Raw genomic sequence first — 24,996 nt, forward strand, 5'->3', positions numbered from 1 at the left:
GACTGTGCCCTGTCACCCATCACCCGTCACCCATCAGTGACCATCAGCAGTGCATTCGTCACCCATCAGTGACCGTGGCCTGTCACCCATCAGTGATTGTCACCTGTCAACCATCTGTGACCATCACCCGTCACAGTCCGTGGCCTGTCACCCATCAGTGACCATCGCCCATCACACCATCATTACCTCTCAGTGAACATCACCTGCCACCCATCGCACAGCCCATCAGTGACCGTCACCTGCCACCAATCTGTCACCCGTCGCACACAGCCATGTCCAAAAGAGTATATACTAGTGAGGAGGCGTTCCAGATCCTCTTCATAACTGATGAGAGCACCGGGGAGTTCTCATCAGATTCCAATTCCAATTCTGATTCCGAATCAAATTTGGCATTTGAACCGATCGAGAGTAGTAATGATGAAGAATGGGTCCCTCCTAAAAGGGCACAACACTCTGGAAACCAGGCAGCCACCAGCAACCAGGAACAAAGGCCCAGTATCAGTGCTGCCGCCAGCAATAGGCCCCATGACCAAAGGCCCAGTACCAGTGCTGGCGCCAGCAATAGGCCCCGTGAACACATGCCCAGGCCCAGTACTGCCACATAACACCTGAGTACCAGCACAGGAAATTCAACTCCCCCAACTACTGGAGTGTCACGTCCCCCAAGAGCCAGGGCCGCTACATACATGCCAGATGGTCTTGCCAACCCAACATGGCTGCCTTCCAACTCGGGATCACCAATTATTCCCCCTTTCACAGCACAGCCAGGTGTGCAGGCCAACACCCAAAATTTCACAGATCGATTGCTTTCACCTGTTTTTGCCCAACACTTTGCTGCAATTCATTGTGGACCAGACAAATTTCTATGCCCAACAGTATATTGCCAACAACCCCCAATCATCTTATGCCCGTCCGTGTGAGTGTTGAGATCTGAATTTGGAGGAGTTCAAATTGTTTTTGGGCCTCACCCTAAACATTGGGCTTACAAAAAAAATTAAGGACGTGCCTATTGGTCCACCAACCCCATCCACCATATGCCCATGTATTCTGCCGCAATGCCCAGGTCCCGATATGAGATGATTAGGAGATTCTTTCATTTTAACGACAACACCCAGTGCCCTCCCCGCAATCATCCAAATTCCGATAAGCTATACAAGATTTGCCCACTGATAAATTTATTTTCTGAACGATTTGCAGAACTCTATGTCCCCGAGAAGCATATATGTGTGGATAAGTCCCTGGTACCATTTTCAGGCCGGCTAGGAATAAAACAATATATTCCTAGCAAAAAGGCCAAATACGGAGTAAAAGTTTACAAGCTCTGTGAGAGAGCCACAGGATATTTGTATGCATTCCGCCTATATGAAGGAAGAGATTCTCAGCTCCAGCCCCCTGAGTGCCCGGCCTACATGGGCACAACTGGAAAAATCGTATGGGACCTGGCTTACCCACTTCTGAAAAAAGGATATCATATATACCTTGACAACTTTTATACCAGCCTTCCCCTTTTCAGACAAATATATATCGATAAAACCCTGGCCTGCGGAACCTCAAGAAAAAATAGGAAGGGCTTCCCACAATCCATAGTAAACAAAAAGCTGCAAAGGGGGGAAAGAGCAACACTGAGATGCAATGAAGTGCTGGCCTTGAGGTGGAAGAATAACAGGAACGTGCACATGATGTCCACCATTCACAATGACACTACAATTGTAGTTCAGTGAAGATGAGGTCCCATTGAAAAACCGACATGTGTCCAAGATTATAATCTCTACATGGGGGGTGGATTTCAGTGATCAAATGATTCAGCCCTATTTGTCAATAAGAAGGTCCTGATTCTGGTACAAGAAGGTAGCAATTTATCTCATCCATTTGGCCATTTATAATTCCTACATAGTCTACACAAAATCCACAGAAAGCCCCGCCCCCTTCCTAAAATTCATAGAAGTAGTAGTCACATCCCTCATCTATCAACAAAGACCCCCCCAGAAGACCTTCGCTCTGATGCTGTTAGCCGACTTCATGAACGCCACTTCCCGTACAACATTCCACCATCGGAGGCAGGCTGAAGATGGCAAAAAAGATGTTGCATGTGCAGCAGAAGAGGATTTTGAAAAGATACCAGCTTCCATTGTCCCCAGTGTCCCTCCCAACCTGACCTTTGCATTAGCGAATGCTTCAAACTTTATCATACATCCCTAAAATATTAGCCCATATTTTCCCCATTTTCATCATCTGTGCTGACCATTTTCCATGCTTCCCCAAATAACCATGCCACTGCCTTCCAGTGTTGCCAACCGTCAGTATTTTTACTGGCAGCCAGTAAAAAACAGGCAATTTTCTCCTGCCAGTAAATGCCAGTAAAAGTAAAAGGTTGCCAGTAAAAAATATGGCTGTGACACTAGGCTTGGTCCAGAGCCGGCTGGGACCATCCCAGTGCCTGCTACAGTGTGACTGAGCGGCTCTGGCGGAGGCGGTGCCTGAGCATGTCATGTGATGTCATGGTGCAAAGGAGCCAAGCAGAGCGGCCAGAGCTTCATGTGCGGGTCTGCGGTATGGGAGTAAGGCAGGCTGGAACCAGGACCTGCAGTGCTGTTTAGACTGGAGTGGACTGGAGGGACTACTTGGCTTGGAGAGAGAGTGTCACTGTGACTCACGAGGGGACGTGTCGTGTCGGTGAGGTGTCATCATCATCTGTGCTGCTGCACACTTCTGTCAGTGTCACTGTGAGAGTCAGTATTATGTGTGTGTGTCACCCATTCTAATTTCTTGCCCTTCTGTCTCCTGTCCCCGAGCTACTTACTTACTATATCAAAAATAAGATATATGTTTTTTTGCCTTATTATCTACCTTAAAGCAGAGTTCCACCCTAAAGTGGAACTTCCGCTCATCGGATTCCTCCCCTCCTCCGGTGCCTCAATTGGCACCTTTCAGGGGGGAGGGGGGTGCAGATACCTGTATAATACATGTATCTGCACCCACTTCCGGGAATAGCTAGCCGCAAATGCCCGCCCACCCACGTTGTGTTCTGGGAAATACACAGTTCCCACAACACAACGGGGACCAATGTAGACGGGCAGCGTGACTCGTGCATGCGCAGTAGGGAACCGGGCAGTGAAGCTTCAACGCTTCACTTCCTGATTCCCTGACCGAGGATGGTGGTGGGGGCAGCCGAGAGACGAGCGATCGATTGGCTTCAGCTGCCGACATCGCTGGACCCCGGGGCAGGTAAGTGTCCATTTATTTAAAGTCAGCAGCTGCAGTATTTGTAGCTGCTGGCTTTTAATATTTTTTGTTTAAGTGGACCTCCTCTTTAAATCATATTGCTAATTGCATATTGTATTTATTTGTAGCCTAAATACTCTAATTTGCATTTAAAACTGTAATTTTGTAACTTTTGGAAACGCCAGGAAGAACTTTGCTGTGTCAGTAAATTTTGGGTGTTGTGTCAGTAAATTTCAGTCTGGTAGGTTGGCAACACTGCTGCCTTCCATGTGAACTGACCCTGGCCTGCTTTTTGACTATGCCTCTGCCTACCGTTTGGACTGCTTCCACATGAACTGACCCTGGCCTGTTTTGTGACTATGCTTCTGCCTACCGCTTGGACTGCTTGCACGTGAACTGACCCTGGCCTGGTTTATGGACTATGCTTTTGCCTACCGCTTGGACTGATCTGTTGCCCTGCTACTGTAGTACACAGGGGTTTCACATGTGTGAGGGGCTCCAGAATAGTTTTTCCGGATGGAGAAAACAATTTTTTTGTTTTCTCCGGGTTTTGTAATTTCCGGACTAGGTTCTGGAGTCTGGAGGCTTCATAGAGATATGGGTGGGTTGAAGCCTGTACCCCTGTGCCCCTGTGCACAGGTCTTACCCGATTGCAGTCCTCAGCCTGCTGCTGACTTACTGCCATCATGCCTTTGCCTGCCGCATGAATGGACCACACCTCTGCCTGCTACCTGGACTATGCAAATAATTAGCTGTAGCAAGAGGCAGTATGTTTATGACGGGCTGGAGAGCGGTACAATAATGAGTGTCTGCAGGTAACAGTGTACCAGGACCATAGGCGTGCCCACGGGGTGTGCCGGGTGTGCCCAGGCACACCCTAATCGTCACACATGCATATCACTCTGTGTGGTGGCGTCGGGCTTTTTTTTCAACTACCTCAGGTACTGCGCTGCACTTGCCGCGTTCTCCTGTCCTCTGAACACACAGAAGCAAGGTTTCTGTGTCAACAAATGACAGCGCTCCTCTCCCGGCAGCTGCCTGCACTGAACCCTTCACGTTCCCTGTCCCATGCCAGCGATAACAGAAGATTGGGATGGGGTTGTGCACAGCAATGCTAGCCCGGCAGCAGCACCTTGTGAAGCCTGTGTCCTCCCTGCAGCCTGAACTCTTCTATGGAACATGGCCAGATCTAGGGGGTGCTTGGGTGGGTTAAGCGTCCCCAGGAAATTCCACTCTCTCATGGATGCTGTGTCCAGGCAGGGTTTCACATCGTCAATATCAGCAGAAACTAGAACTACAGCAGCGATCACTCACAATGCCCAGCTTTCAGCCAGCACACTCCCCCTGCCGCCACCCCTCCGCTCCATGAACGTAGGAGAAGAGAGGGTTCAGTCTGCTCCTCCTCCTGCTCCTCTTTGTCTGCCCCGCCCACATTGCAATCCCCGTGTGTGCAGCCAGTGTTGTGTGCCTGAGAAAGGGATGTGTGGGCGGGAGATTGGAACTGCAGCAGCTTCAGCTAGATCGTGGCTGCATGAATGATGCCTGAGCCTGTAGAGACCAGCCTATAATGAGTGAGTATTTCACTGAACTCTCCACATCGCCCCCCTTCTCCCCATCTGTCTCGCCCCTCCTCCCCTATCTGTCCCATCTGTCTCCCCCCTCCTCCCCTATCTGTCTCATCTGTCTCCCCCCTCCTCCCCTATCTGTCCCATCTGTCTCCCCCTCCTCCCCTATCTGTCCCATCTGTCTCCCCCCCTCCTCCCCTATCTGTCCCATCTGTCTCCCCCCTCCTTCCCTATCTGTCCCCCCCTTCTGTCCCATCTGTCTCCTCCTCCTCCCCTATCTGTCCCCCCTTCTCCACATGTCTCCCCCACTAATCCCCCATCTGTCCCCCCTTATCCCCAATCTGTCTCCCCCATCGCCCCCCTTTCCCCATCTGTCTCCCCCCTCCTCCTAATCTGCCTTTCCCCATCTTCCCCCCTTCTCCCCCACCTGTCCCCCCCCTCTTACCTGAACTCTGCACTCTATAGGCAGTGCACACCTGAACTCTATAGGCAGCGCACATCTGAACTCTATAGGCAGTGCACACCTGAACTCTATAGGCAGCGCACACCTGAACTCTATAGGCAGCGCACACCTGAACTCTATAGGCAGCGCACACCTGAACTCTATAGGCAGCGCACACCTGAACTCTATAGGCAGCGCACACCTGAACTCTGCACTCTATAGCAATTCTGCTCTCTATGCGCAGCGAACACCTGAACCCTGCACTCTATAGGCAGCACACACCTGATCTCTGCACTCTACAGGCAGCGCACACCTGATCTCTGCACTCTACAGGCAGCGCACACCTGAACTCTATAGGCAGCGTACACCTGAACTCTGCACTCTATAGCAATTCTGCTCTCTATGCGCAGCGCACACCTGAACCCTGCACTCTATAGGCAGCACACACCTGATCTCTGCACTCTACAGGCAGCGCACACCTGAACTCTATAGGCAGCGCACACCTGAACTCTGCACTCTATAGCAATTCTGCTCTCTATGCGCAGCGCACACCAGAACTCTGCACTCTATAGCAAATCTGCTCTCTATGCGCAGCGCACACTTGAACCCTGCACTCTATAGGCAGCACACACCTGATCTCTGCACTCTACAGGCAGCACACACCTGAACTTTGCACTCTATAGGCAGCGCACACCTGAACTCTGAACTCTATAGAAACTCTGGTCTCTATGAGCAGCACACACCTGAACTCTGCACTCTATAGGAACTCTGCTCTCTATGCGCAGCACACACACCTGAACTCTGCACTCTATAGACAGCGCACACCTGAACTCTGCACTCTATAGACAGCACACACCTGAACTCTGCACTCTATAGGCAGCACACACCTGAACTCTGCACTCTATAGACAGCACACACCTGAACTCTGCACTCTATAGACAGCACACACCTGAACTCTGCACTCTATAGACAGCACACACCTGAACTCTGCACTCTATAGACAGCACACACCTGAACTCTGCACTCTATAGACAGCACACACCTGAACTCTGCACTCTATAGACAGCACACACCTGAACTCTGCACTCTATAGGTACCCTGCTCTCTATGCGCAGCACACACACACATGAACTCTGCACTCTATAGGCAGCACACACCTGCTCTCTGCACTCTCACAGCACACATCTAAACTCCGTACTTTATATGCAGCGTACACCAGAATGCAGCACTCATGTGTGTTTGAGCTTTGGGCTGCACACCCTAATGCAACAGGCTGCGCACACCTATGACCAGGACCAATATTATGGCTGTGCTGGCTGTCTCTGCCTGGACAATTTCTATTGACAAATGCTTTGGCTGTGCTGACAATATCCTTGTGCTGACTATAGACAATATTCCTGCCTGCTGCCTGGATAATTACTATTGCTGTCGCTAAGCACATCCCTGACTGCTGCCTGGACCAGTGCTCTCTTCTGTGGACACTACTAAACGCACAGGTAATACTTTTTTTTTTACCCTTTCCGCAATAGAATTTATTTGGGATTGTAATTCTTGGTATGTACATGCTATGTTAGAAATATGAAGGGCCTTCAAAAATGATAGGTTGCCAGGAAATTATCTATGCAATGTGTGCTCCTAGAACGCCTGATGGTCCTACTTGGATGTTGGGCCTCTGTATGTGGGCAAGCTGTGTAAAAGTTTCACACATGTGGTATCACCATCCTCAGGAGGAGTAGCAGAATGTATTTTGGGGTGTCATTTTTGCTATGTGTTGGAAATATATCAACGACAGGAAGAGGAGACAAGGGAGTCCCCAGAAAGCAAAAAAGGGAAATGGTCAACTACGGCTTATGGTACAAAAATGCAAAAAGGCTTTATTAAGGGTGGGGGTATTTACATATACAAAAAATTCCAAATATATGTAAGATAAACAATGTATCTAAATAACACAGTCCGTCTCACTACACTAAACCAAAATTAAAAACCATGCTGCAACATTGATGAATAAAACTGCAGAGCGTGCCTGCAGGCCAAAAATGCATGCAATGTCCATTTGAATACAAAGAAAAAAGTATAGCACCAAACATTACTTGGGGTAAGCTACTGATGGGATATCGAGTCTTATGTGGTCTAGTATTGACTGTGCATCAGATTGAGTAGTACTGAAAAGAAACTACATATATCCACATAGACAAGACCTTACATAGCTGAATTAGGTGGGGTTTTTTAACCCTCTGTTAGAAAGAAATCCTCCAAAAGCAGCTTCCAACCTCAGTGCACTAAATGTGTGTATACACCAGTTGTTTTGGAAATAGAAAGACCAGCGTTCCTGTTACTAGGTATGTCCAGTGCACAAACACTATTTCCTCAATGCAGCATATAAGGAGCAAAGGACAGACCACTCCAAAGAAAAGGCTTAGTCTCTTTTCCAATCTAGACCAGAATGATATTTTCACAGTTCATCAGTTTCAAGTCTGTCAATCCATGCAGGAGGGTGAATGGCAAACTGATGCAAAGACTATTGATAAGCAGATAAGGAGGGAAAGAGAAACTGCCCTTTTGGGCTCTCACCACTTTCAATTACTGGAGATGTCCTCAGACTCTGCTGTCTTGCTGTTTGGCATGGAGCGGCTCACAGTCAGTTCAGAGCAGGGGCAGGGGCTGCAGGGCTTGTCAGCAGGCCTTCAACATGCTTCCCTTTCCAGCAATGTAAAAGGGTTTCCCTGTGATTTGCATACAGCACCATACTTCACAAGCTATTTCCGCATCAGCAATTGAATGCAAAGTTCCTGGTTCCTGGTCTTTTCCTAGCCATGTGACCGGTCATGTGATCACACAGTCTGCAGTGTCTACTATTGAGGAAAATGGTGTGCTGTGACTACACACTGAATGTTGCTCTGAACTGATTGTGAGCCGCTCCATGCCAAACAGCAAGACAGCAGAGTCTGAAGACATCTCCAGTAATTTAAAGTGGTGAGAGCCCAAAAGGGCAGTTTCTCTTTTCCTCCTTATCTGCTTATCAATAGTCTTTGCATCTGTTTGCCATTCACCCTCCTGCATGGATTGACAGACTTGAAACTGATGAACTGTGAAAATATCATTCTGGTCTAGATTGGAAAAGAGACTAAGCCTTTTCTTTGGAGTGGTCTGTCCTTTGCTCCTTATATGCTGCATTGAGGAAATAGTGTTTGTGCACTGGACATACCTAGTAACAGGAACGCTGGTCTTTCTATTTCCAAAACAACTGGTGTATACACACATTTAGTGCACTGAGGTTGGAAGCTGCTTGTGGAGGATTTCTTTCTAACAGAGGGTTAAAAAACCCCACCTAATTCAGCTATGTAAGGTCTTGTCTATGTGGATATATGTAGTTTCTTTTCAGTACTGCTCAATCTGATGCACAGTCAATACTAGACCACATAAGACTCGATATCCCATCAGTAGCTTACCCCAAGTAATGTTTGGTGCTATACTTTTTTCTTTGTATTCAAATGTACATTGCATGCGTTTTTGGCCTGCAGGCATGCTCTGCAGTTTAATTCATCAATGTTGCAGCATGGTTTTTAATTTTGGTTTAGTGTAGTGAGACGGACTGTGTTATTTAGATACATTGTTTATCTTACATATATTTGGAATTTCCCCCCTCACCTTCCAGGACAGCTAGTTGAGAGATGATCGGCTCCTCCCTCTACAGGAAACACAAATCAGATAGAATTTAAAAGGCCCCTCCCTTTCCTCTGACCCTCAGTTGTTTTGTGTTTCCAGTCCCTCCAGGAGCACCGACACGTTTGTTCTTTTCTTATGGTCTGGTAACTGTGGTTGGTGAACCCCCCTTCTCTGGTTTCATCCAGGACTAGTTGTGGCCAAGTCCTGGATGATGGTCTGTAACAGAAGGGTTCCCTATTTCTAAGGGTTACTTGCCTTTGTAAAATGGTGGCAACTCCCTTCCTTTCCCCAGTGCTGCTGTGTGGAACTGTGTCCTCCTAATTGCTTTATTCCGGTGTACCAAGATGGCGTCAGGAGGACTTCTGATAATGCAACAAGATGGCGCCGGAACCGGAAGTCACATGACGCACTTCCGGACGCCGAGTTTTTATAAGGAGCATGGTGTGGAGACACTGAGGACATGCTGCAGGGGAATGGCCTGCTAAAAACGCCATTCTAGGCGCAGTTTTTGCGGTACAGCAGCAGTCTTCTCTGCGACCGTTCTCCGCTTGTTTCATGGAGCCTGAGGACAGGTCAGAGGATGGAACGTCCGCTCGTATTGAACCAGCGGCAGCATCCGGGTCCCAAACTGCCCCCAAGGTAAGCCCTGGTCTGTGGATAGCTACAGCAAGGGACTTCTTTTTGTATGGATCCTTTTTTCATGGCACCTGTTTCTGCTCTCTTCTAGGCCAAACCGGTGAAGAAGAAATATGGGAACTGTAGAGCCAGGCTCTCTGATAGTTATAAAAAGCTATTTTATGAGGATTGTATCCCACCCAGAGCTAGTTCAGAGTCTTCCTCCTTTAAGGAGTTAATGGCTTCTATGAAGGAGGTAGTGGATTCTTTTCTGTCACTGAATGACAGGGTTACTAGTTTAGGCCCTCCCTCTTCTAGACCCATAGCTCAAGATCCTTCAACCTCTGCCAAGTCCTTATTAGTATCTCAGACTATTAGTTCACGCAATACCTCTGATCTGGAGGAGGGTGAGAATTCAGTCTCTTCATCTGATGAAAAGTCTGCATCAGAGGAGGATACAGGTAGCTCATCCAAGTATCTCTTTCCAGTTGAGGATATTGATGAACTATTAAAAGCAATTTATACGTCAGAGCAGATTGAGATGCCACAGCATGCTCAATCTGTACAGGATAAAATGTATAGGGGCCTTCAGGGACGGAAATCTAGAACCTTTCCGGTACATCAGTCTCTTAGAGACATGATTCTATCTGAATGGAAAGAACCTGAAAAAAGGTTGTTCCAATCCAGAGGACACAAAAGAAGATTTCCTTTTCAGCCTGACTTTGAGGAGGTTTTCTTTAAGTGTCCTGGATTAGATGCCCCTATGTCGCAGGTGTCCAAAAGATCAGATCTTCTTTTTGAGGATTCTGGGGTCCTTAAGGGTCAAATGGATCGGAAGGCCAACTCATTGCTGCATAGGGCCTGGGATGCTTCAGCTTTTTCTTTAGGCCCAGCAGTAGCATCTACCTGTGTGGCTAGAAATCTAGACATATGGGTTCAGCGTCTAGATGATCTTCTGGCATCTGACACCCCCAAGGAAGAGATTAGAGAATCCCTCCCACTCATTGCCAAGTCAGTCGCCTTCTTAGCTGATGCAGCAGCAGATTCAGTGAAATCCGCGGCTAGGGCTTCTGCTCTCATTAATTCAGCTAGGCGAGCTATCTGGTTTAAATCTTGGGAAGGTGACCTTATCTCCAAAAATAAGTTCTGTGGCATTCCTTTCGAAGGCAAACTGTTGTTTGGTTCTTCCTTAGAAGAAGTCTTATCTCGTTCCTCTGAGAAAGGTAGACGATTCCCTTCTTCCCAAAGGAATAAGCCCCAGAATAAGAGGCCTTTTCGTGGCTTCCAAAACAAGGCTAATTTTAAAGCCAACAGGCTAAAAAGAAATGGTCCTTTAACAAAGACAACCTCAAAGGAGGAACTCCCTTTGCTCCTTCAGACCCTTCCAAGAATACCCAGTGATGCCAGGTTAGGGGTAGGGGGAAGATTGTGCCATTTAATCAAGGAATGGGCAGAGATTTCCACCAATTCCTTCATCCTTCAAACTCTGGTAAAGGGTTACAGATTGGAGTTCAAAAATCTCCCCCCCAGAGGTTTTTTCTTACCAAGAGAGATGGCAAGCCATGTTAATTTTGATCTCTGTGTGGGAAACAGAGGGAATTATTTCTCCTGTCCCAGAAGATCAGAAGTTCCGGGGTTTTTATTCTCACGTCTTTCTGGTCAAGAAAGCTTCCGGCGGCTTTCGTATGGTCATAAATTTAAGCGTCCTGAACCAATACATAGTTTACAGACGTTTCCGTATGGAGAACATTTATTCAGTAAGAAATCTGTTGTTACCAGAGGTCTTCATGGTGACCCTGGACCTTCAGGACGCTTATCTTCATGTACCAGTCTGCCAGAGCCACCGAAGGTTCCTCAGGTTTGCAGTGCTCGTGGGAAATGAGCCGTCTCATTGGCAGTTCAATGCCCTTCCTTTTGGTCTCTCGGCAGCACCGAGGATTTTCACAAAAATCATGGCCGAAGTCATGGCCTGTTTTCGAATTCAAGGTGTATCAATCGTCCCATATCTAGATGATTTTTTAAATTTTTCTCAGGGCAATGAGTCCCTTATTCAAGACCTACAGTTGGTTTTGCGGACCTTTCAAAAATCAGGGTGGAAGGTCAACCAACAGAAGTCTTGCCTTGTACCCTCACAGAGCATACTTTTTCTGGGTTATCTAATAGACTCTTGCCCTAAAGATTTTTCTTCCCGAAGAGAAAATTGTGAGAATTCTTCTCTCTATGTGGACCTTCAAACTGCTCCCTCAGACCTCCCTTTGGCGAATCATGCAGTTGCTGGGCCTAATGACTGCAGCCATTCCAGGGGTGCCTTGGGCTCAATTGCATTCCAGACCCCTTCAGGCTTTTCTTTTGCTCCATTGGGATCACAGGAAAAATTCTCTGGATCAGCTGGTAAAACTACCAGAAGGGAATTTTCTAGATCTCGCCTGGTAGGAGCAGCGAGAACATCTGCAGAGGGGGAAGGATTGGGCACAACATTGCCCAATCAAGATTACCACAGACGCCAGCCTGTGGGGTTGGGGTGCTCACTCACAGGGTTGGCAGGCTCAAGGAGCCTGGTTGCCAGAGGAAGCAGGTCGCGCCTCGAATTTCAGAGAACTTCTGGCTGTGAGGAAAGCACTTATGTCTCTGAGAGAGAGGGTCTATTCTAAGGACCTTTTAATATTTTCAGACAATGCCACAACAGTGGCGTACTTGAACAAGCAAGGGGGCACTCGCTCGGAATCACTTCTGTCATTAACGCAGCAGGTTCTGTCCTGGGCAGAGATCTATGTCTCTTCAGTAAGGGCAGTTCACATCAAGGGGTCAGAAAATGTGCTGGCGGACTTTCTGAGCAGAGTGAGCATCAGTTCCAGCGGTTGGGAACTACATCAAGGCACGTTCCAGGAGGTGGCGCTAAGATGGGGTCTCCCCACAATGGATCTTTTTGCCTCCAGTCTCAACTACCGGCGTTCTTCTCTCTGGAGAGAGAAACAGAGTCCTTGGGGACGGATGCACTGTCCTTCCCTTGGGTCTTCAGCCTGGCCTATGCCTTCCCTCCTTTTCCCCTTTTGCCCCTAGTGGTTCGGAAAATTATTCAGGACAGAGCAGAAGTCGTTCTGATTGCCCCCTGGTGGCCCAGGAGGAGTTGGTTCTCCTCTCTGAAGGCCCTATCTGTGTATCCTCCCTGGCCCCTTCCAGTTCGAAAGGATCTACTCCATCAGGGACCGGTATTGCATCCAAACCCCCAGACCTTCCATTTGAAGGAAGGCTGAGCGGAGGCTGAGCGGCGCATCCTACAGTTATATGGATGTTCAGAGAGGGTTATTCATACTGTCCTGGACAGCCATAAATTGGTCACAAGAAGAATCTATGGGAAAGTTTGGAAAACTTTTATTTCCTGGCAAAGGAAATCTGGTTTAGATTCTTTTTCCACTCCCTGCATTTTAGATTTTCTGCAGGAGGGAGTGAAAAAGGGGCTCTCTGTCAACACCCTTAGGGTTCACGTTGCTGCCCTATCTTTATTTTCAGAGAGAAGACTAGCGGTAAATCCCTTAGTCAGGAGGTTCCTTTTAGTCAGATCTAGGCATACTCCCAGTATCCTCAAACATGTTCCTCCCTGGGATCTGTCGTTGGTATTAAATGCACTAACAAGGGCTCCTTTTGAGCCTTTGCATGAGGCTTCCCTGAAAATTATTTCTTTGAAATTGTCTTCCCTTTTGGCTATTACGTCAGGGCAAAGGATTTCTGATCTAGAGTCTCTTTCCTGTAAAGATCCCTTCCTGAGGATTTTAGAGGACAGGGTGGTGATTAAACCCGATCCACTCTATTTACCCAAAGTTTCTTCCAACTTTCATAGGTCCCAGGAGGTAGTCCTCCCTAGTTTCTGCACCTCTCCCAAAAATGCGGAAGAGGAAAGGTTTGGTCTTTTAGACATTAAGAGGTGTCTTCTACTTTATCTAGAAAAGACCAGTGGGTTTAGGAGTTTCTCCCAACTGTTAGTTTTGTTCAGTGGCCCCAAAAAGGGGTCCAAAGCATCTAAAAGTTCTATTGCTAGGTGGATTAGGGGAGCTATCTGTGAGGCATATAAAGCGTCAGGTCGCACCCCTCCTTCTAGAATTAGGGCCCATTCAACGAGATCCATGGCCACATCATGGGCAGAAAGAGCGGGAGCTTCATGGGAAGATATCTCTAAAGCTGCTGTCTGGTCCTCCTCTCATGCATTTGTCAAGCATTATAGAGTTCAGATGCTTTCCAGCCAGGACCTTTCCTTTCCTCCCTAAGGTATAATATCTTGCTTATCCTCTCAAGTAGCTGTCCTGGAAGGTGAGGGGGGAAAACCCCCGTTAGACTTATCGGTAACGGTATTTCCAGGAACCTTCCAGGACAGCGTCTATATTCCCACCCTATTCTATTTTTTCACTGGTCAACCATGTTTTCCTGGTAGTGGTGTGTTTTTATGTTTTCTGTTTTTTTTTCCTCTGCCGAGTGTACCTTCGGTGGAGGTTTCTTGATCTTCTAAACAACTGAGGGTCAGAGGAAAGGGAGGGGCCTTTTAAATTCTATCTGATTTGCGTTTCCTGTAGAGGGCGGAGCCGATCATCTCTCAAGTAGCTGTCCTGGAAGGTTCCTGGAAATACCGTTACTGGTAAGTCTAACGGGGTTTTTTTTGTATATGTAAATAACCCCACCCTTAATAAAGCCTTTTTGCATTTTTGTACCATAAGCCGTAGTTGACCATTCCCTTTTTTGCTTTCTGGGGACTCCCTTGTCTCCTCTTCCTGTTGTTGATATAGTGCCATTGCTTTTAGGGCAGGTATCCCGTCACATATTGATGAATCGGCTAGTACTCTATTTGCTGTTTGCAACTTTGGTGAGTGTGGATTCAAGGACCTTTTACCCCCCATTGTATGTGTTGGAAATATCTTATAAATGGACAACTTTGTGTACAAAAAAAATGCATTTTTATTTTTTTTCCACATATTCCAAAAACTTCTGAAAAAAAAATAACCATTCAAAAAACTCATTATGCCTCATAGATTATGCGTTGGGGTGTTTGCTTTCCAAAATGGGGTCATTTTGTGGGCAATTCCATTGTCCCGGTGCTCCAGGGCCTTCAAAAGTGTAATAGGTGGTTGAGAAATAAGATGTGCAATTTATGCTCGTAGATCGCCTGATAGTGCTACTTCAATGTTGGGCCTTTGTATGTGGCCAGGCTGTGTAAAAGTCCCACACATGTGGTATCGCCATACTCAGGAGGAGTAGCAGAATGTATTTTGGGGTGTCATTTTTGCTATGTATTTGCTATGTGTTGGAAATATAAATGGACAACTTTGTGTAAAAAAAAATGCGTTTTCATTTTTTTTCCATATTTTCCAAAAACTTCTGGAAAAAAAATAACCGTTCAAAAGACTCATCATGCCTCATAGATTATATGTTGGGGTGTTTGCTTTCCAAAATGGGGTCATTTTGTGGGCAATACCATTGTCCTGGTGCTCCAGGCCTTCAAAAGTGTAATAGGTGGTTGAGAAATGAGTTGTGCAATTTATGCTCATAGATCGCCTGATGGTGCTACTTCAATGTTGGGCCTTTGTATGTGGCCAGGCTGTGTAAAAGTCCCACACAGTAGCAGAATGTATTTTGGGGTGTAATTTGTTGTATGCATATGCTCTGTGAGAGAAATAACCAGTTAATATGACAAATTTGTAAAAAAAAAAAAAATCTTTCATTTGCAAAGAATTGTGGGAAAAATTACAACTTAAAAAAACTCACCATGCTACTTACTTAATACCTTGGAATGTCTACTTTCTAAAAAGGGGTAATTTGGGGGGTATTTGTACTTTTCTGACTTGTTAATACCTCAAAAAATGAGATTCACCTGATGTACTGAAGGCCTGATCAAATGTTTTCAATTTTCAGTGATTGGCACCATAGTTTGTAGACTCTATAACTTTCACAAAGACCAAATAATATACACTTATTTGGGTTATTTTACCAAAGATATATAGTGGTATAAATGTTGGCCAAAATGTATGAAGAAAAATTACTAGTTTGCTAAATTTTATGACAAAAACAAAGAAAAAGGCAATTTTTCACAAAATTTACGGTCTTTTTTTTTTTATTAATAGCACAAAAAATAAAAAACACATTAGTGATTAAATACCACCAAAAGAAAGCTCTATTTGTGTGAAAAAAAGGACACAAATTTAATTTGGGTACAGCGTTGCATGACTGAGTAATTGCCATTCAAAGTGCGAGAGTACCGAAAGCTGAAAATTGGTCTGGGCAGGAAGGGGGTTTAAGTGCCCTGTATTGAGGTGGTTAAAAAGACACCACAGGCCTTAATCGGGTCCTGGAAAAAGTGGGAAGCAGAGGTACCTGAGGTCACATCCTGTATATTGGATCTTTTGGTAATACCGATACAGGGAGAGAACTGGGATGACATGTGGACACAACCCTTTAAACACCTTGTATCGGCCAGGGATAAATTGATTCAATTCAAGTTTTTACATAGAAGGTACTTTACCCCAGCTAGGTTGGCCAAGATTTTTCACTCCGGCTCAGCTGAGTGCTGGAGATACTCCTTTTCGCCTGCCAATGCGGATCATATTTTCTGGAAGTGTCCACAAATCCAGCAGTTTTGGTCCGAGGTCACATCCTGTATATTGGATCTTTTCGTAATACCGATACCTATGACTGTGAGGGTCTGTCTATTGGGCCTAGTGGATGAGGTAGCGCCCTCTAGGGCTCTTAGGACTATATTATTTTTCTATGGGAGGAAGGCCATACTTCTAAATTGGAAGGAGCTGAGGCCTCCTGACATGGTATTCTGGAAGGGCTTGGGGAATTCCATGATGCCTTATTATAAGGCTACCTATATAGCCAGGGGATGTGGGAAGAAGTTTCCCAAAATGTGGCAGGCATGGCATAACTCTACTGACACAGTAGGCTAAATTAGTGAATAAAATACCTAACTATATTAATGGCAGGATTTGCTTCATTCCTGAAAATGGGTTCACTCAGGATCTATCGACCACTTACCTTGGAAGTCGGTACCCTAGAAATCGAGATAGTAGCAGTTGCTGTCCCATTGCTAATGCATACATGTTCTGACTAAGTGTAATGCTTTATTTTATATAACAATATATAAGGGGATACTGCGGAAGCCTTGGTGGAGCTGTGACAAAGGGGGAAGGGGGGGATGGGGGGTTAAAGTTGGACTGTTTTTCGTTAGTCAGTTGGACTATGTTGTTAGTTCACTATAATATTGTACTTTTTCAGCCCTGTGTGGCCAATATGTGGGCTGGTGTTATGTTGACACAGCTCAAATGTTCTATGTATGTATAAAATCCAAATAAAAATAATTTTCAAAAAAAAAAGCTCAGTCAGATTGGATGGAGAGCGTCTGTGAACATCAATTTTCATGTCTTGCCACAGATTCTCAATTGGAGTTAGGCCTGGACGGTGACTGGGCCATTCTAACACATGCATATGCTTTGATCTAAACCATTCCATTGTAGATCTGGCTGTATGTTTCGGGTCGTTGTCCTGCTGGAAGGTGAACCTCCGCCCCAGTCTCAAGTCTTTTGCAGACTCTTAACAGGTTTTCTTCTAAGATTGCCCTGTATTTGGTTCCATCCATCCTCCCATCAACTCTGACCAGCTTCCCTGTCCCAGCTAAAGAAAAGCATCAGCACAACATGATGCTGCCACCACCATATTTCACGGTGGGGATGGTGTGTTCAGGATGATTTGCAGTGTTAGTTTTCTGCCATACATTGTGTTTTGATCTTAGGCCAAAAAAGTCAATTTTGGTCTTATCTGACCAGAGCACCTTCTTTCACATGTTTTCTGAATCCCACATGGCTTCTCGCAAATTGCAAATGGGACTTATTATGGCTTTTTTTCAACAATGGTTTTCTTCTTGCCACTCTTTCATAAAGGGAAGATTTGTGGAGTGTATGACTAATAGTTGTCCTGTGGACAGATTCTCCCACCTGAGCTGTGGATCTCTGCAGCTCCTCAAGAGTTACCATAGGCTTCTTGGCTGCTTCTCTGATGAATGCTCTCCTTGCCCGGCCGGTCAGTTTAGGTGGACGGCCATGTCTTGGTTAGGGATGAGCCGAACACCCCCCTGTTTGGTGCACACTAGAACATGTGAACAGGCAAAAAATTTGTTCGAACACGCGAACACCCTTAAAGTCTATGGGACACGAACATGAAATATAAAGTGTTTGCCATAAGTGCCATAAAAAGTGTTTGGGGACCTGGGTCCTGCCCCAGGGGACATGGATCAATGCAAAAAAGTTTTAAAAACGGCCATTTTTGCTGGAGCAGTGATTTTAATAATGCTTAAAGTCAAACAATAAAAGTGTAATATTCCTTTAAATTTCATACCTGGGGGGTGTCTATAGTATGCCTGTAAAGGGGCACATGTTTCCCGTGTTTAGAACAGTCTGACAGCAAAATGACATTTCAAAGGAAAAAAGTCATTAGAAACTACTCGCGGCTATTAATGAATTGCCGGTCCGACAATACACATAAAAGTTCATTGATAAAAATGGCATGGGAATTCCCCACAGGGGAACCCCGAACCAAAAAAAAATGATGTGGGGGGTCCCCCTAAATTCCATACCAAGCCCTTCAGGTCTGGTATAAATATTAAGGGGAACCCCGGCTAAAATAAAAAAAATTGGCGTGGGGTCCCCCCAAAAATCCATACCAGACCCTTATCCGAGCACGCAACCTGGCAGGCCGCAGGAAAAGAGGGAGGACAAGAGAGCGGACCCCCCCCTCCTGAACCATACCAGGCCACATGCCCTCAACATTGGGAGGATGCTTTGGGGTAGCCCCCAAAACACCTTGTCCCCATGTTGATGGGGATAAGGGCCTCATCCCCACAACCCTTGCCTGGTGGTTGTGGGGGTCTGCAGGCAGGGGGCTTATCGGAATCTGGAAGCCCCCTTTAACAAGGGGACCCTCAGATCCCGGCCCTCCCCCCTGTGTGAAATGGTAAGGGGGTACAAAAGTACCCCTATCATTTCACAAAAAAATGTCAAAAATGGTAAAAATTACAAGAGACAGTTTTTGACAATTCCTTTATTTAAATGCTTCTTCTTTCTTCTTTCTTCTATCTTCTTTCTTCTATCTTCCTTCGGTTTCTTCCTCCATCTTCTTCTTCTGGTTCTTCCTCCGGTGTTCTTGTCCGGCATCTTCCTCCGCGGTGTCTCCTTCCCTTCTTCTCCTCGGGCCGCTCTGCATCCATGATGCCACAGGGAAGTCCCCGTGCAGCAGAGGGGGCGGGGTCACCGGGTGACCCCGCCCTCCATTATTTAAGAACTGTCAGAAGAGAAGAAGCGTCACACAGCGGGAGCCTCCCACCATGCCATCATGGATGCGGAGAGGCCCAAGGAGAAGAAGGGAAGGAGACGCTGTGGAGGAAGATGCCGGACGAGAACACTGGAGGAAGAACCAGAAGAACCAGAAGATGGAGGAAGAAACCGAAGGAAGTTAGAAGAAAGAAGATAGAAGAAAGAAGAAGCATTTAAATAAAGGAATTGTCAAAAACTGTCTCTTTTCATTTTTAACATTTTTGACAGTTTTTTGTGAAATGGTAGGGGTACAGTACCCCCTTACCATTTCACACAGGGGGGATGGCCGCGATCTGGGGGTCCCCTTGTTAAAGGGGGCTTCCAGATTCCGATAAGCCCCCCGCCCGCAGACCCCCACAACCAACGGGCAAGGATTGTGGGGATGAGGCCCTTGTCCCCATCAACATGGGGACCAGGTGTTTTGGGGGGCTACCCCAAAGCACCCACCCAATGTTGAGGGCATGTGGCCTGGAACGGTTCAGGAGGGGGGGTTCGCTCCCTCGTCCCCCCTCTTTTCCTGTGGCCTGCCAGGTTGCGTGCTTAGATAAGGGTCTGGTATGGATTTTTGGCGGGACCCCACGCCAATTTTTTTTTAAATTTTGGCGCAGGATTCCCCTTAAAATCCATACCAGACCTGAAGGGTCTGGTATAGATTTTGAGGGGGACCCCACACCATTTTTTTTTCATTTTAGCCGGGGTTCCCCTTAATATCCATACCAGACCTGAAGGGCCTGGTATGGAATTTAGGGGGACCCCCACTTCATTTTTTTTTAAATTTTGGTTCGGGGATCCCCTGTGGGGAATTCCCATGCCATTTTTAGCAATGAACTTTTATGTGTATTGTCAGACCGGCAATTCATTAATAGCCGCAAGTAGTTTTAAATTACTTTTTTCCTTTGAAATGTCATTTTGCTGTCAGACTGTTCTAAACATGGGAAACATGCGCCCCTTTGCAGGCATACTATAGACACCCCCCAGGTACGAAATTTAAAGGAATATTACACTTTTATTGTTTCACTTTAAGCATTATTAAAATCATTGCTCCCAAAAAAACGGCCATTTTTAAAACTTTTTTTTGCATTGATCCATGTCCCCTGGGGCAGGACCCAGGTCCCCAAACACTTTTTATGACAATACCATGCATATAAGCCTTTAAAATTAGCACTTTTGATTTCTCCCATAGACTTTTAAAGGGTGTTCCACAGCTTTCGAATTTGCCGCGAATACCCCAAATTGTTCGCTGTTCGGCAAACTGGCGAACAGCCGATGTTGGAGTCGAACATGAGTTTGACTCGAACTCGAAGATTATCCCTATTCTTGGTAGGTTTGCAGTTGTGCCATACTCTTTCCATTTTCGGATGATGGATTGAACAGTACTCTGTGAGATGTTCAAAGCTTGGCATATTGTTTTTCAAAAACCTAACCCTGCTTTAAACTTCTCCACAACTTTATCCCTGACCTTTCTGGTGTGTTCATTGGCCTTCATGGTACTGTTTGTTCACTAAGGTTCTCTAACAAACCTCTGAGGGCTTCACAGAACAGCTGTATTTATTACTGTGACTAAATTACACACAGGTAGACTCTATTTACTAATTAGGTGACTTCTGAAGGCAATTGGTTCCACTAGATTTTAGTTAGGGATATCAGAGTAAAGGGGGCTGAATACAAATGCCCCCCACACTTTTCACATATTTATTTATTTAAAAAATTGAAAACCATTTATCATTTTCCTTCCACTTCACAATTATGTGCCACTTTGTGTTGGACTATCACATAAAATCCCAATAAAATACATTTACATTTTTGGTTGTAACATGACAAAATGTAGAAAATTAAGGGGCATGAATACTTTTTCAAGGCACTGTAGATTTATACTCTTACCTTTCAAAAGAAATTGAATTAAAACTAATTTTAAGACAAATTTTGTCAATTTCACTACAAAACCAAGTTGGTGAAAAAGTTCTGCTTATTCCCAGATGACATGCAGCTATAGGAAGACGGTATCATGTCTGATATGTATATGGGGTTATGGATGGGAGAGTGTAAGATGTGAAAGCTGCAATGTAGCATTGGGGATGATGTACTTATACAGGCATTATTTCTGTGGTAACCATGTCATATTACCAGACCTCATACAGTATATTGTAGTCCAAATTTAAATATTTGTGTAAAAAGTAAATATATTCCATGATTGTAAAGACTATATGGTGCCATATCATAGAAAACTATGGTGAAGTCATAATGTTACACACTCACCCCATTCATGTTTCTGAAGCCGTATTATAACACTGTATACAGTGTTACCAACCTTCCGAGGCAAAATTTACTGGCAGGATACCAAAAATTTACAAACAGCACCAATTTTTTACTGGCACTGCAAAAAAGTACCTATAATTACAGTTTTCAGTGCTAAACAGTGCAAATATGAATATTTAAACTATAAACATATATCTAGTGCTATTAGCAATGTGTTTAAATTTAACAAAAGTAAAAAACATATTTCTGCATTGACACGAAGGTCAGGTTACTATAACCCGGCCAGCACAGAGTTCCCCCTTACATCAGAGTTTGCAGTGAAATGAAACTCTTATGTAAAGGGAAACGCTGCAAATCATGATCTAAGGTGGAACTCTGATGTAGAGGGGGGCTCTGGTGACCAGAGACCACCTTATATCAGAGTCCACTTTGTTCTCTTTATATCAGAGTTCCCAATTACATCAGGGTCCGCAGATTGAGTTCCTTGTTGCACTGTAAGGGGGAATCCTGCAGACTCTGATGTAAAGGGGAACGCCAGGAACTCTGTTGTGGGGCGCACTCTGGTGACCAGAGACCACCTTTCGTACAGTGAATACATTAAGGTAAGGGGGTTTACTAATATAGGGGGGAAACATTTATATCGGTGCCCCCTTACATCAGTGACTCCCCCTCAGATTGGCCTGGCGGCGCTGTCACTGACCTCCTCTCAGGTGCACCGTGCAGGGCTCAGTCAAATGGCTCCAGCTTGGTGGCTCTGGGTTTTATTCTACAAGAGACAGTGAGAGACTGCAGACATGCTACAGGAGACGGTCAGAGACTGCGGACATGCTACAGGAGACGGTCAGAGACTGCGGACATGCTACAGGAGACGGTCAGAGACTGCGGACATGCTACAGGAGACGGTCAGAGACTGCGGACATGCTACAGGAGACGGTCAGAGACTGCGGACATGCTACAGGAGACGGTCAGAGACTGCGGACATGCTACAGGAGACGGTCAGAGACTGCGGACATGCTACAGGAGATGGTCAGAGGCTGCGGACATGCTACAGGAGACGGTCAGAGGCTGCGGACATGCTACAGGAGACGGTCAGAGGCTGCGGACATGCTACAGGAGACGGTCATAGGCTGCGGACATGCTACAGGAGACGGTCATAGGCTGTGGACATGCTACAGGAGACGGTCATAGGCTGCGGACATGCTACAGGAGACGGTCATAGGCTGCGGACATGCTACAGGAGACGGTCAGAGATTACGGACATGCTACAAGAGACGGTCATAGGCTGCGGACATGCTACAGGAGACGGTCATAGGCTGCGGACATGCTACAGGAGACGGTCATAGGCTGCGGACATGCTACAGGAGACGGTCATAGGCTGCGGACATGCTACAGGGGACGGTCATAGGCTGCGGACATGCTACAGGAGACGGTCATAGGCTGCGGACATGCTACAGGAGACGGACATAGGCTGCGGACATGCTACAGGAGACGGTCAGAGGCTGCGGACATGCTACAGGAGACGGTCATAGGCTGCGGACATGCTACAGGAGACAGTCATAGGCTGCAGACATGCTACAGGAGACGGTCATAGGCTGCGAACATGCTACAGGAGACAGTCATAGGCTGCGGACATGCTACAGGAGACGGTCATAGGCTGCAGACATGCTACAGGAGACGGTCATAGGCTGCGGACATGCTACAGGAGACGGTCATAGGCTGCGGACATGCTACAGGAGACCAAATGTGCTCACTACTTACTCAGATAAAAAAAATATATAAACACCTCAAGACCATCAAGCACAATACATAATTATATTATCACCATACAGTACAAACACAATATACAGCAGCACTTTTTCATCAGAAAATACCAGCCAAATCATATTGCTGCTGCTGCCTCCCCTCTCCTGGCATGCTTGGATTTGTAGTGCCACTGACACATGAGTTGCTAACTCTGGGGAGGACTGAGGTGGCTGTGCCTGTACTGGTGGTGAGCACTGCAGGTAATAGGAGATTGGGGAGAAAACATCCTCCCTTTAGAAGAAAAGCAGATCTGACACACAAAAAAAACATCTTCACAGTGCACACAAGCCTGCTACAGAAGCCTGCAACACAGCCCATGACCATCCTCTGCCCCCTCCTCCTGCCCATTAACACAAGTAAAGACACAACTGCATTTAGCTAATTGCTAGGCTAGATAAGCTTACCCCCTGCTAGGCTGAAGTCCGTCCGGGCGGGCGCTCCACTGCACTCCTCCCCCCCCCCCAGCATCTCCCAGAATCAAATAAGGCACGCTGTCGGAGGAAGGGGGAGAGTACAAGACAAGTAGCAGCAGTCACAGGGATGATCGGAGACTCTCGGCAATGCTTCGGGACTGCACATGCGCAGTTCCAAGCCGGGACCGTCATTTTTACGGCCATGAAATTTTCTTTACGGGTTTTCACTGACATGAAAAAATAGCCCCGTTTTTACAGGCTGCCCGTAAAAACACGGGCGGTTGGCAACACTGACTGTATACAATACAGTAAGTCACCTCATATCACACATACACTTACATAGAACACACTGTCTAAATTCAAAGTCATTCAAGGAACAGCACACTTTACTAGGAGTATGAAATCTCTGCTTTGTATTATGAGAACATTCATTTGCTACTGTGATGTGAAGAGTATTTTTAGCAATAAAAGGATATAAAAGAAGATGATTATAATATACTGTAGATACAATTGGATACATTGATAGAAGCAATTTTAAAGGCGATTGGGGTGGATTTACTAAAGGTAAATAGATTGTGCATTTTGAAAGTAAAGAAAAATGTATTTTCCCCAGAGCTTAGTGAATGTGGTGTAGTTCTGCTGATTTCCATCATCCAATCATGTGCAAGAATAATGTTTATTTCCTTGCATCTGATTGGGTATTCTTTGCAAAATGAAGCTTCACCACATTTGCTAAGCTCTGGGAAAATGAGTGCAACTGTACTTCCAAAGTGTACAGTCTATTTCCCTTTAGTAAATCAACCCCTTAGTGTATGATTACATTCTGGTGGGAGAAAGCCCCCTTTATTCTGGTGGGAGCAGTTGTGTAAATGGTTTCAATATTTTTTGCGGCATGTAATGAAGTTTTGATATGGTCATGTTTATTGGGAGGACTTATATATTCAGCTGTTTATGATCACTATGGAGTAATATGGTGTACAATTTTATAAAGGACTCTATGAATGCAAATATGAATCAGAGTTTCCCTTTACTTATACAAATATTGCTGTAGGTAATTTAGAAATATATTTTTCTTACCTCTGTGTTTAGGACATTCTGAGATTTTAGTTCTTTAAGGACAGCACGAGGATCCATGTTCTCCAGGATGTAGATCAGATCATCTCTATAATACTCATATATCCTCCTCAGTGATGGATCATCATATGACGACAGCTGACGGTGGAACCTCCTGATGTCCTCTAGAAAACACAAATACATTTTCTGATTTATAAATGATGCAAATTCATACCCAGCATGAATTTTATCTCACTGGAGATCTCTGCAATTGAGAAAAGGAGCACTGGAGGTGAGAATCACTATTAGGATCAATACATTAATTAGGGAATTAACTAGCTTCAAATCTTCACTGAGAACTTTCAGTTTTAACTAATAAAAGCCCAACTACAGATCAATAAAAAAGTAAACGTAAAAAAAAAATATATATATATATATATATCTATACTCCTAGATTGTAAGCTCTAACGAGCAGGGCCTTCTGATTCCTCCTGTATTGAATTGTATTGTAACTGTACCGTGTGCCCTCATGTTGTAAAGCACTGCGTAAAATGTTGGAGCTATATAAATCCTGTATAATAATAATAATAATAATAATAATAATTTATGTA

The 24,996-nt window shown here is 45.6% G+C and overlaps 2 protein-coding genes across 4 annotated transcripts in view; both read right to left on the reverse strand.

The window, feature by feature from the left end:
- Positions 1 to 24,996, reverse strand: part of LOC141117699 (NACHT, LRR and PYD domains-containing protein 3-like) — a 2,363,088-nt gene that overhangs the window by 380,013 nt on the left and 1,958,079 nt on the right. The gene's annotated exons all lie outside the window — the stretch shown is intronic.
- Positions 1 to 24,996, reverse strand: part of LOC141117536 (NACHT, LRR and PYD domains-containing protein 3-like) — a 387,369-nt gene that overhangs the window by 294,393 nt on the left and 67,980 nt on the right. Inside the window, exon 4 of the mRNA XM_073610435.1 lies at positions 24,410 to 24,570. Coding sequence (XP_073466536.1) covers positions 24,410 to 24,570 — 161 coding nt within the window. The remainder of the gene's footprint in view (positions 1 to 24,409; positions 24,571 to 24,996) is intronic.

Source organism: Aquarana catesbeiana, linkage group LG13 (genome assembly GCF_042186555.1).
Source record: "Aquarana catesbeiana isolate 2022-GZ linkage group LG13, ASM4218655v1, whole genome shotgun sequence".
NCBI lineage: Eukaryota > Metazoa > Chordata > Amphibia > Anura > Ranidae > Aquarana > Aquarana catesbeiana.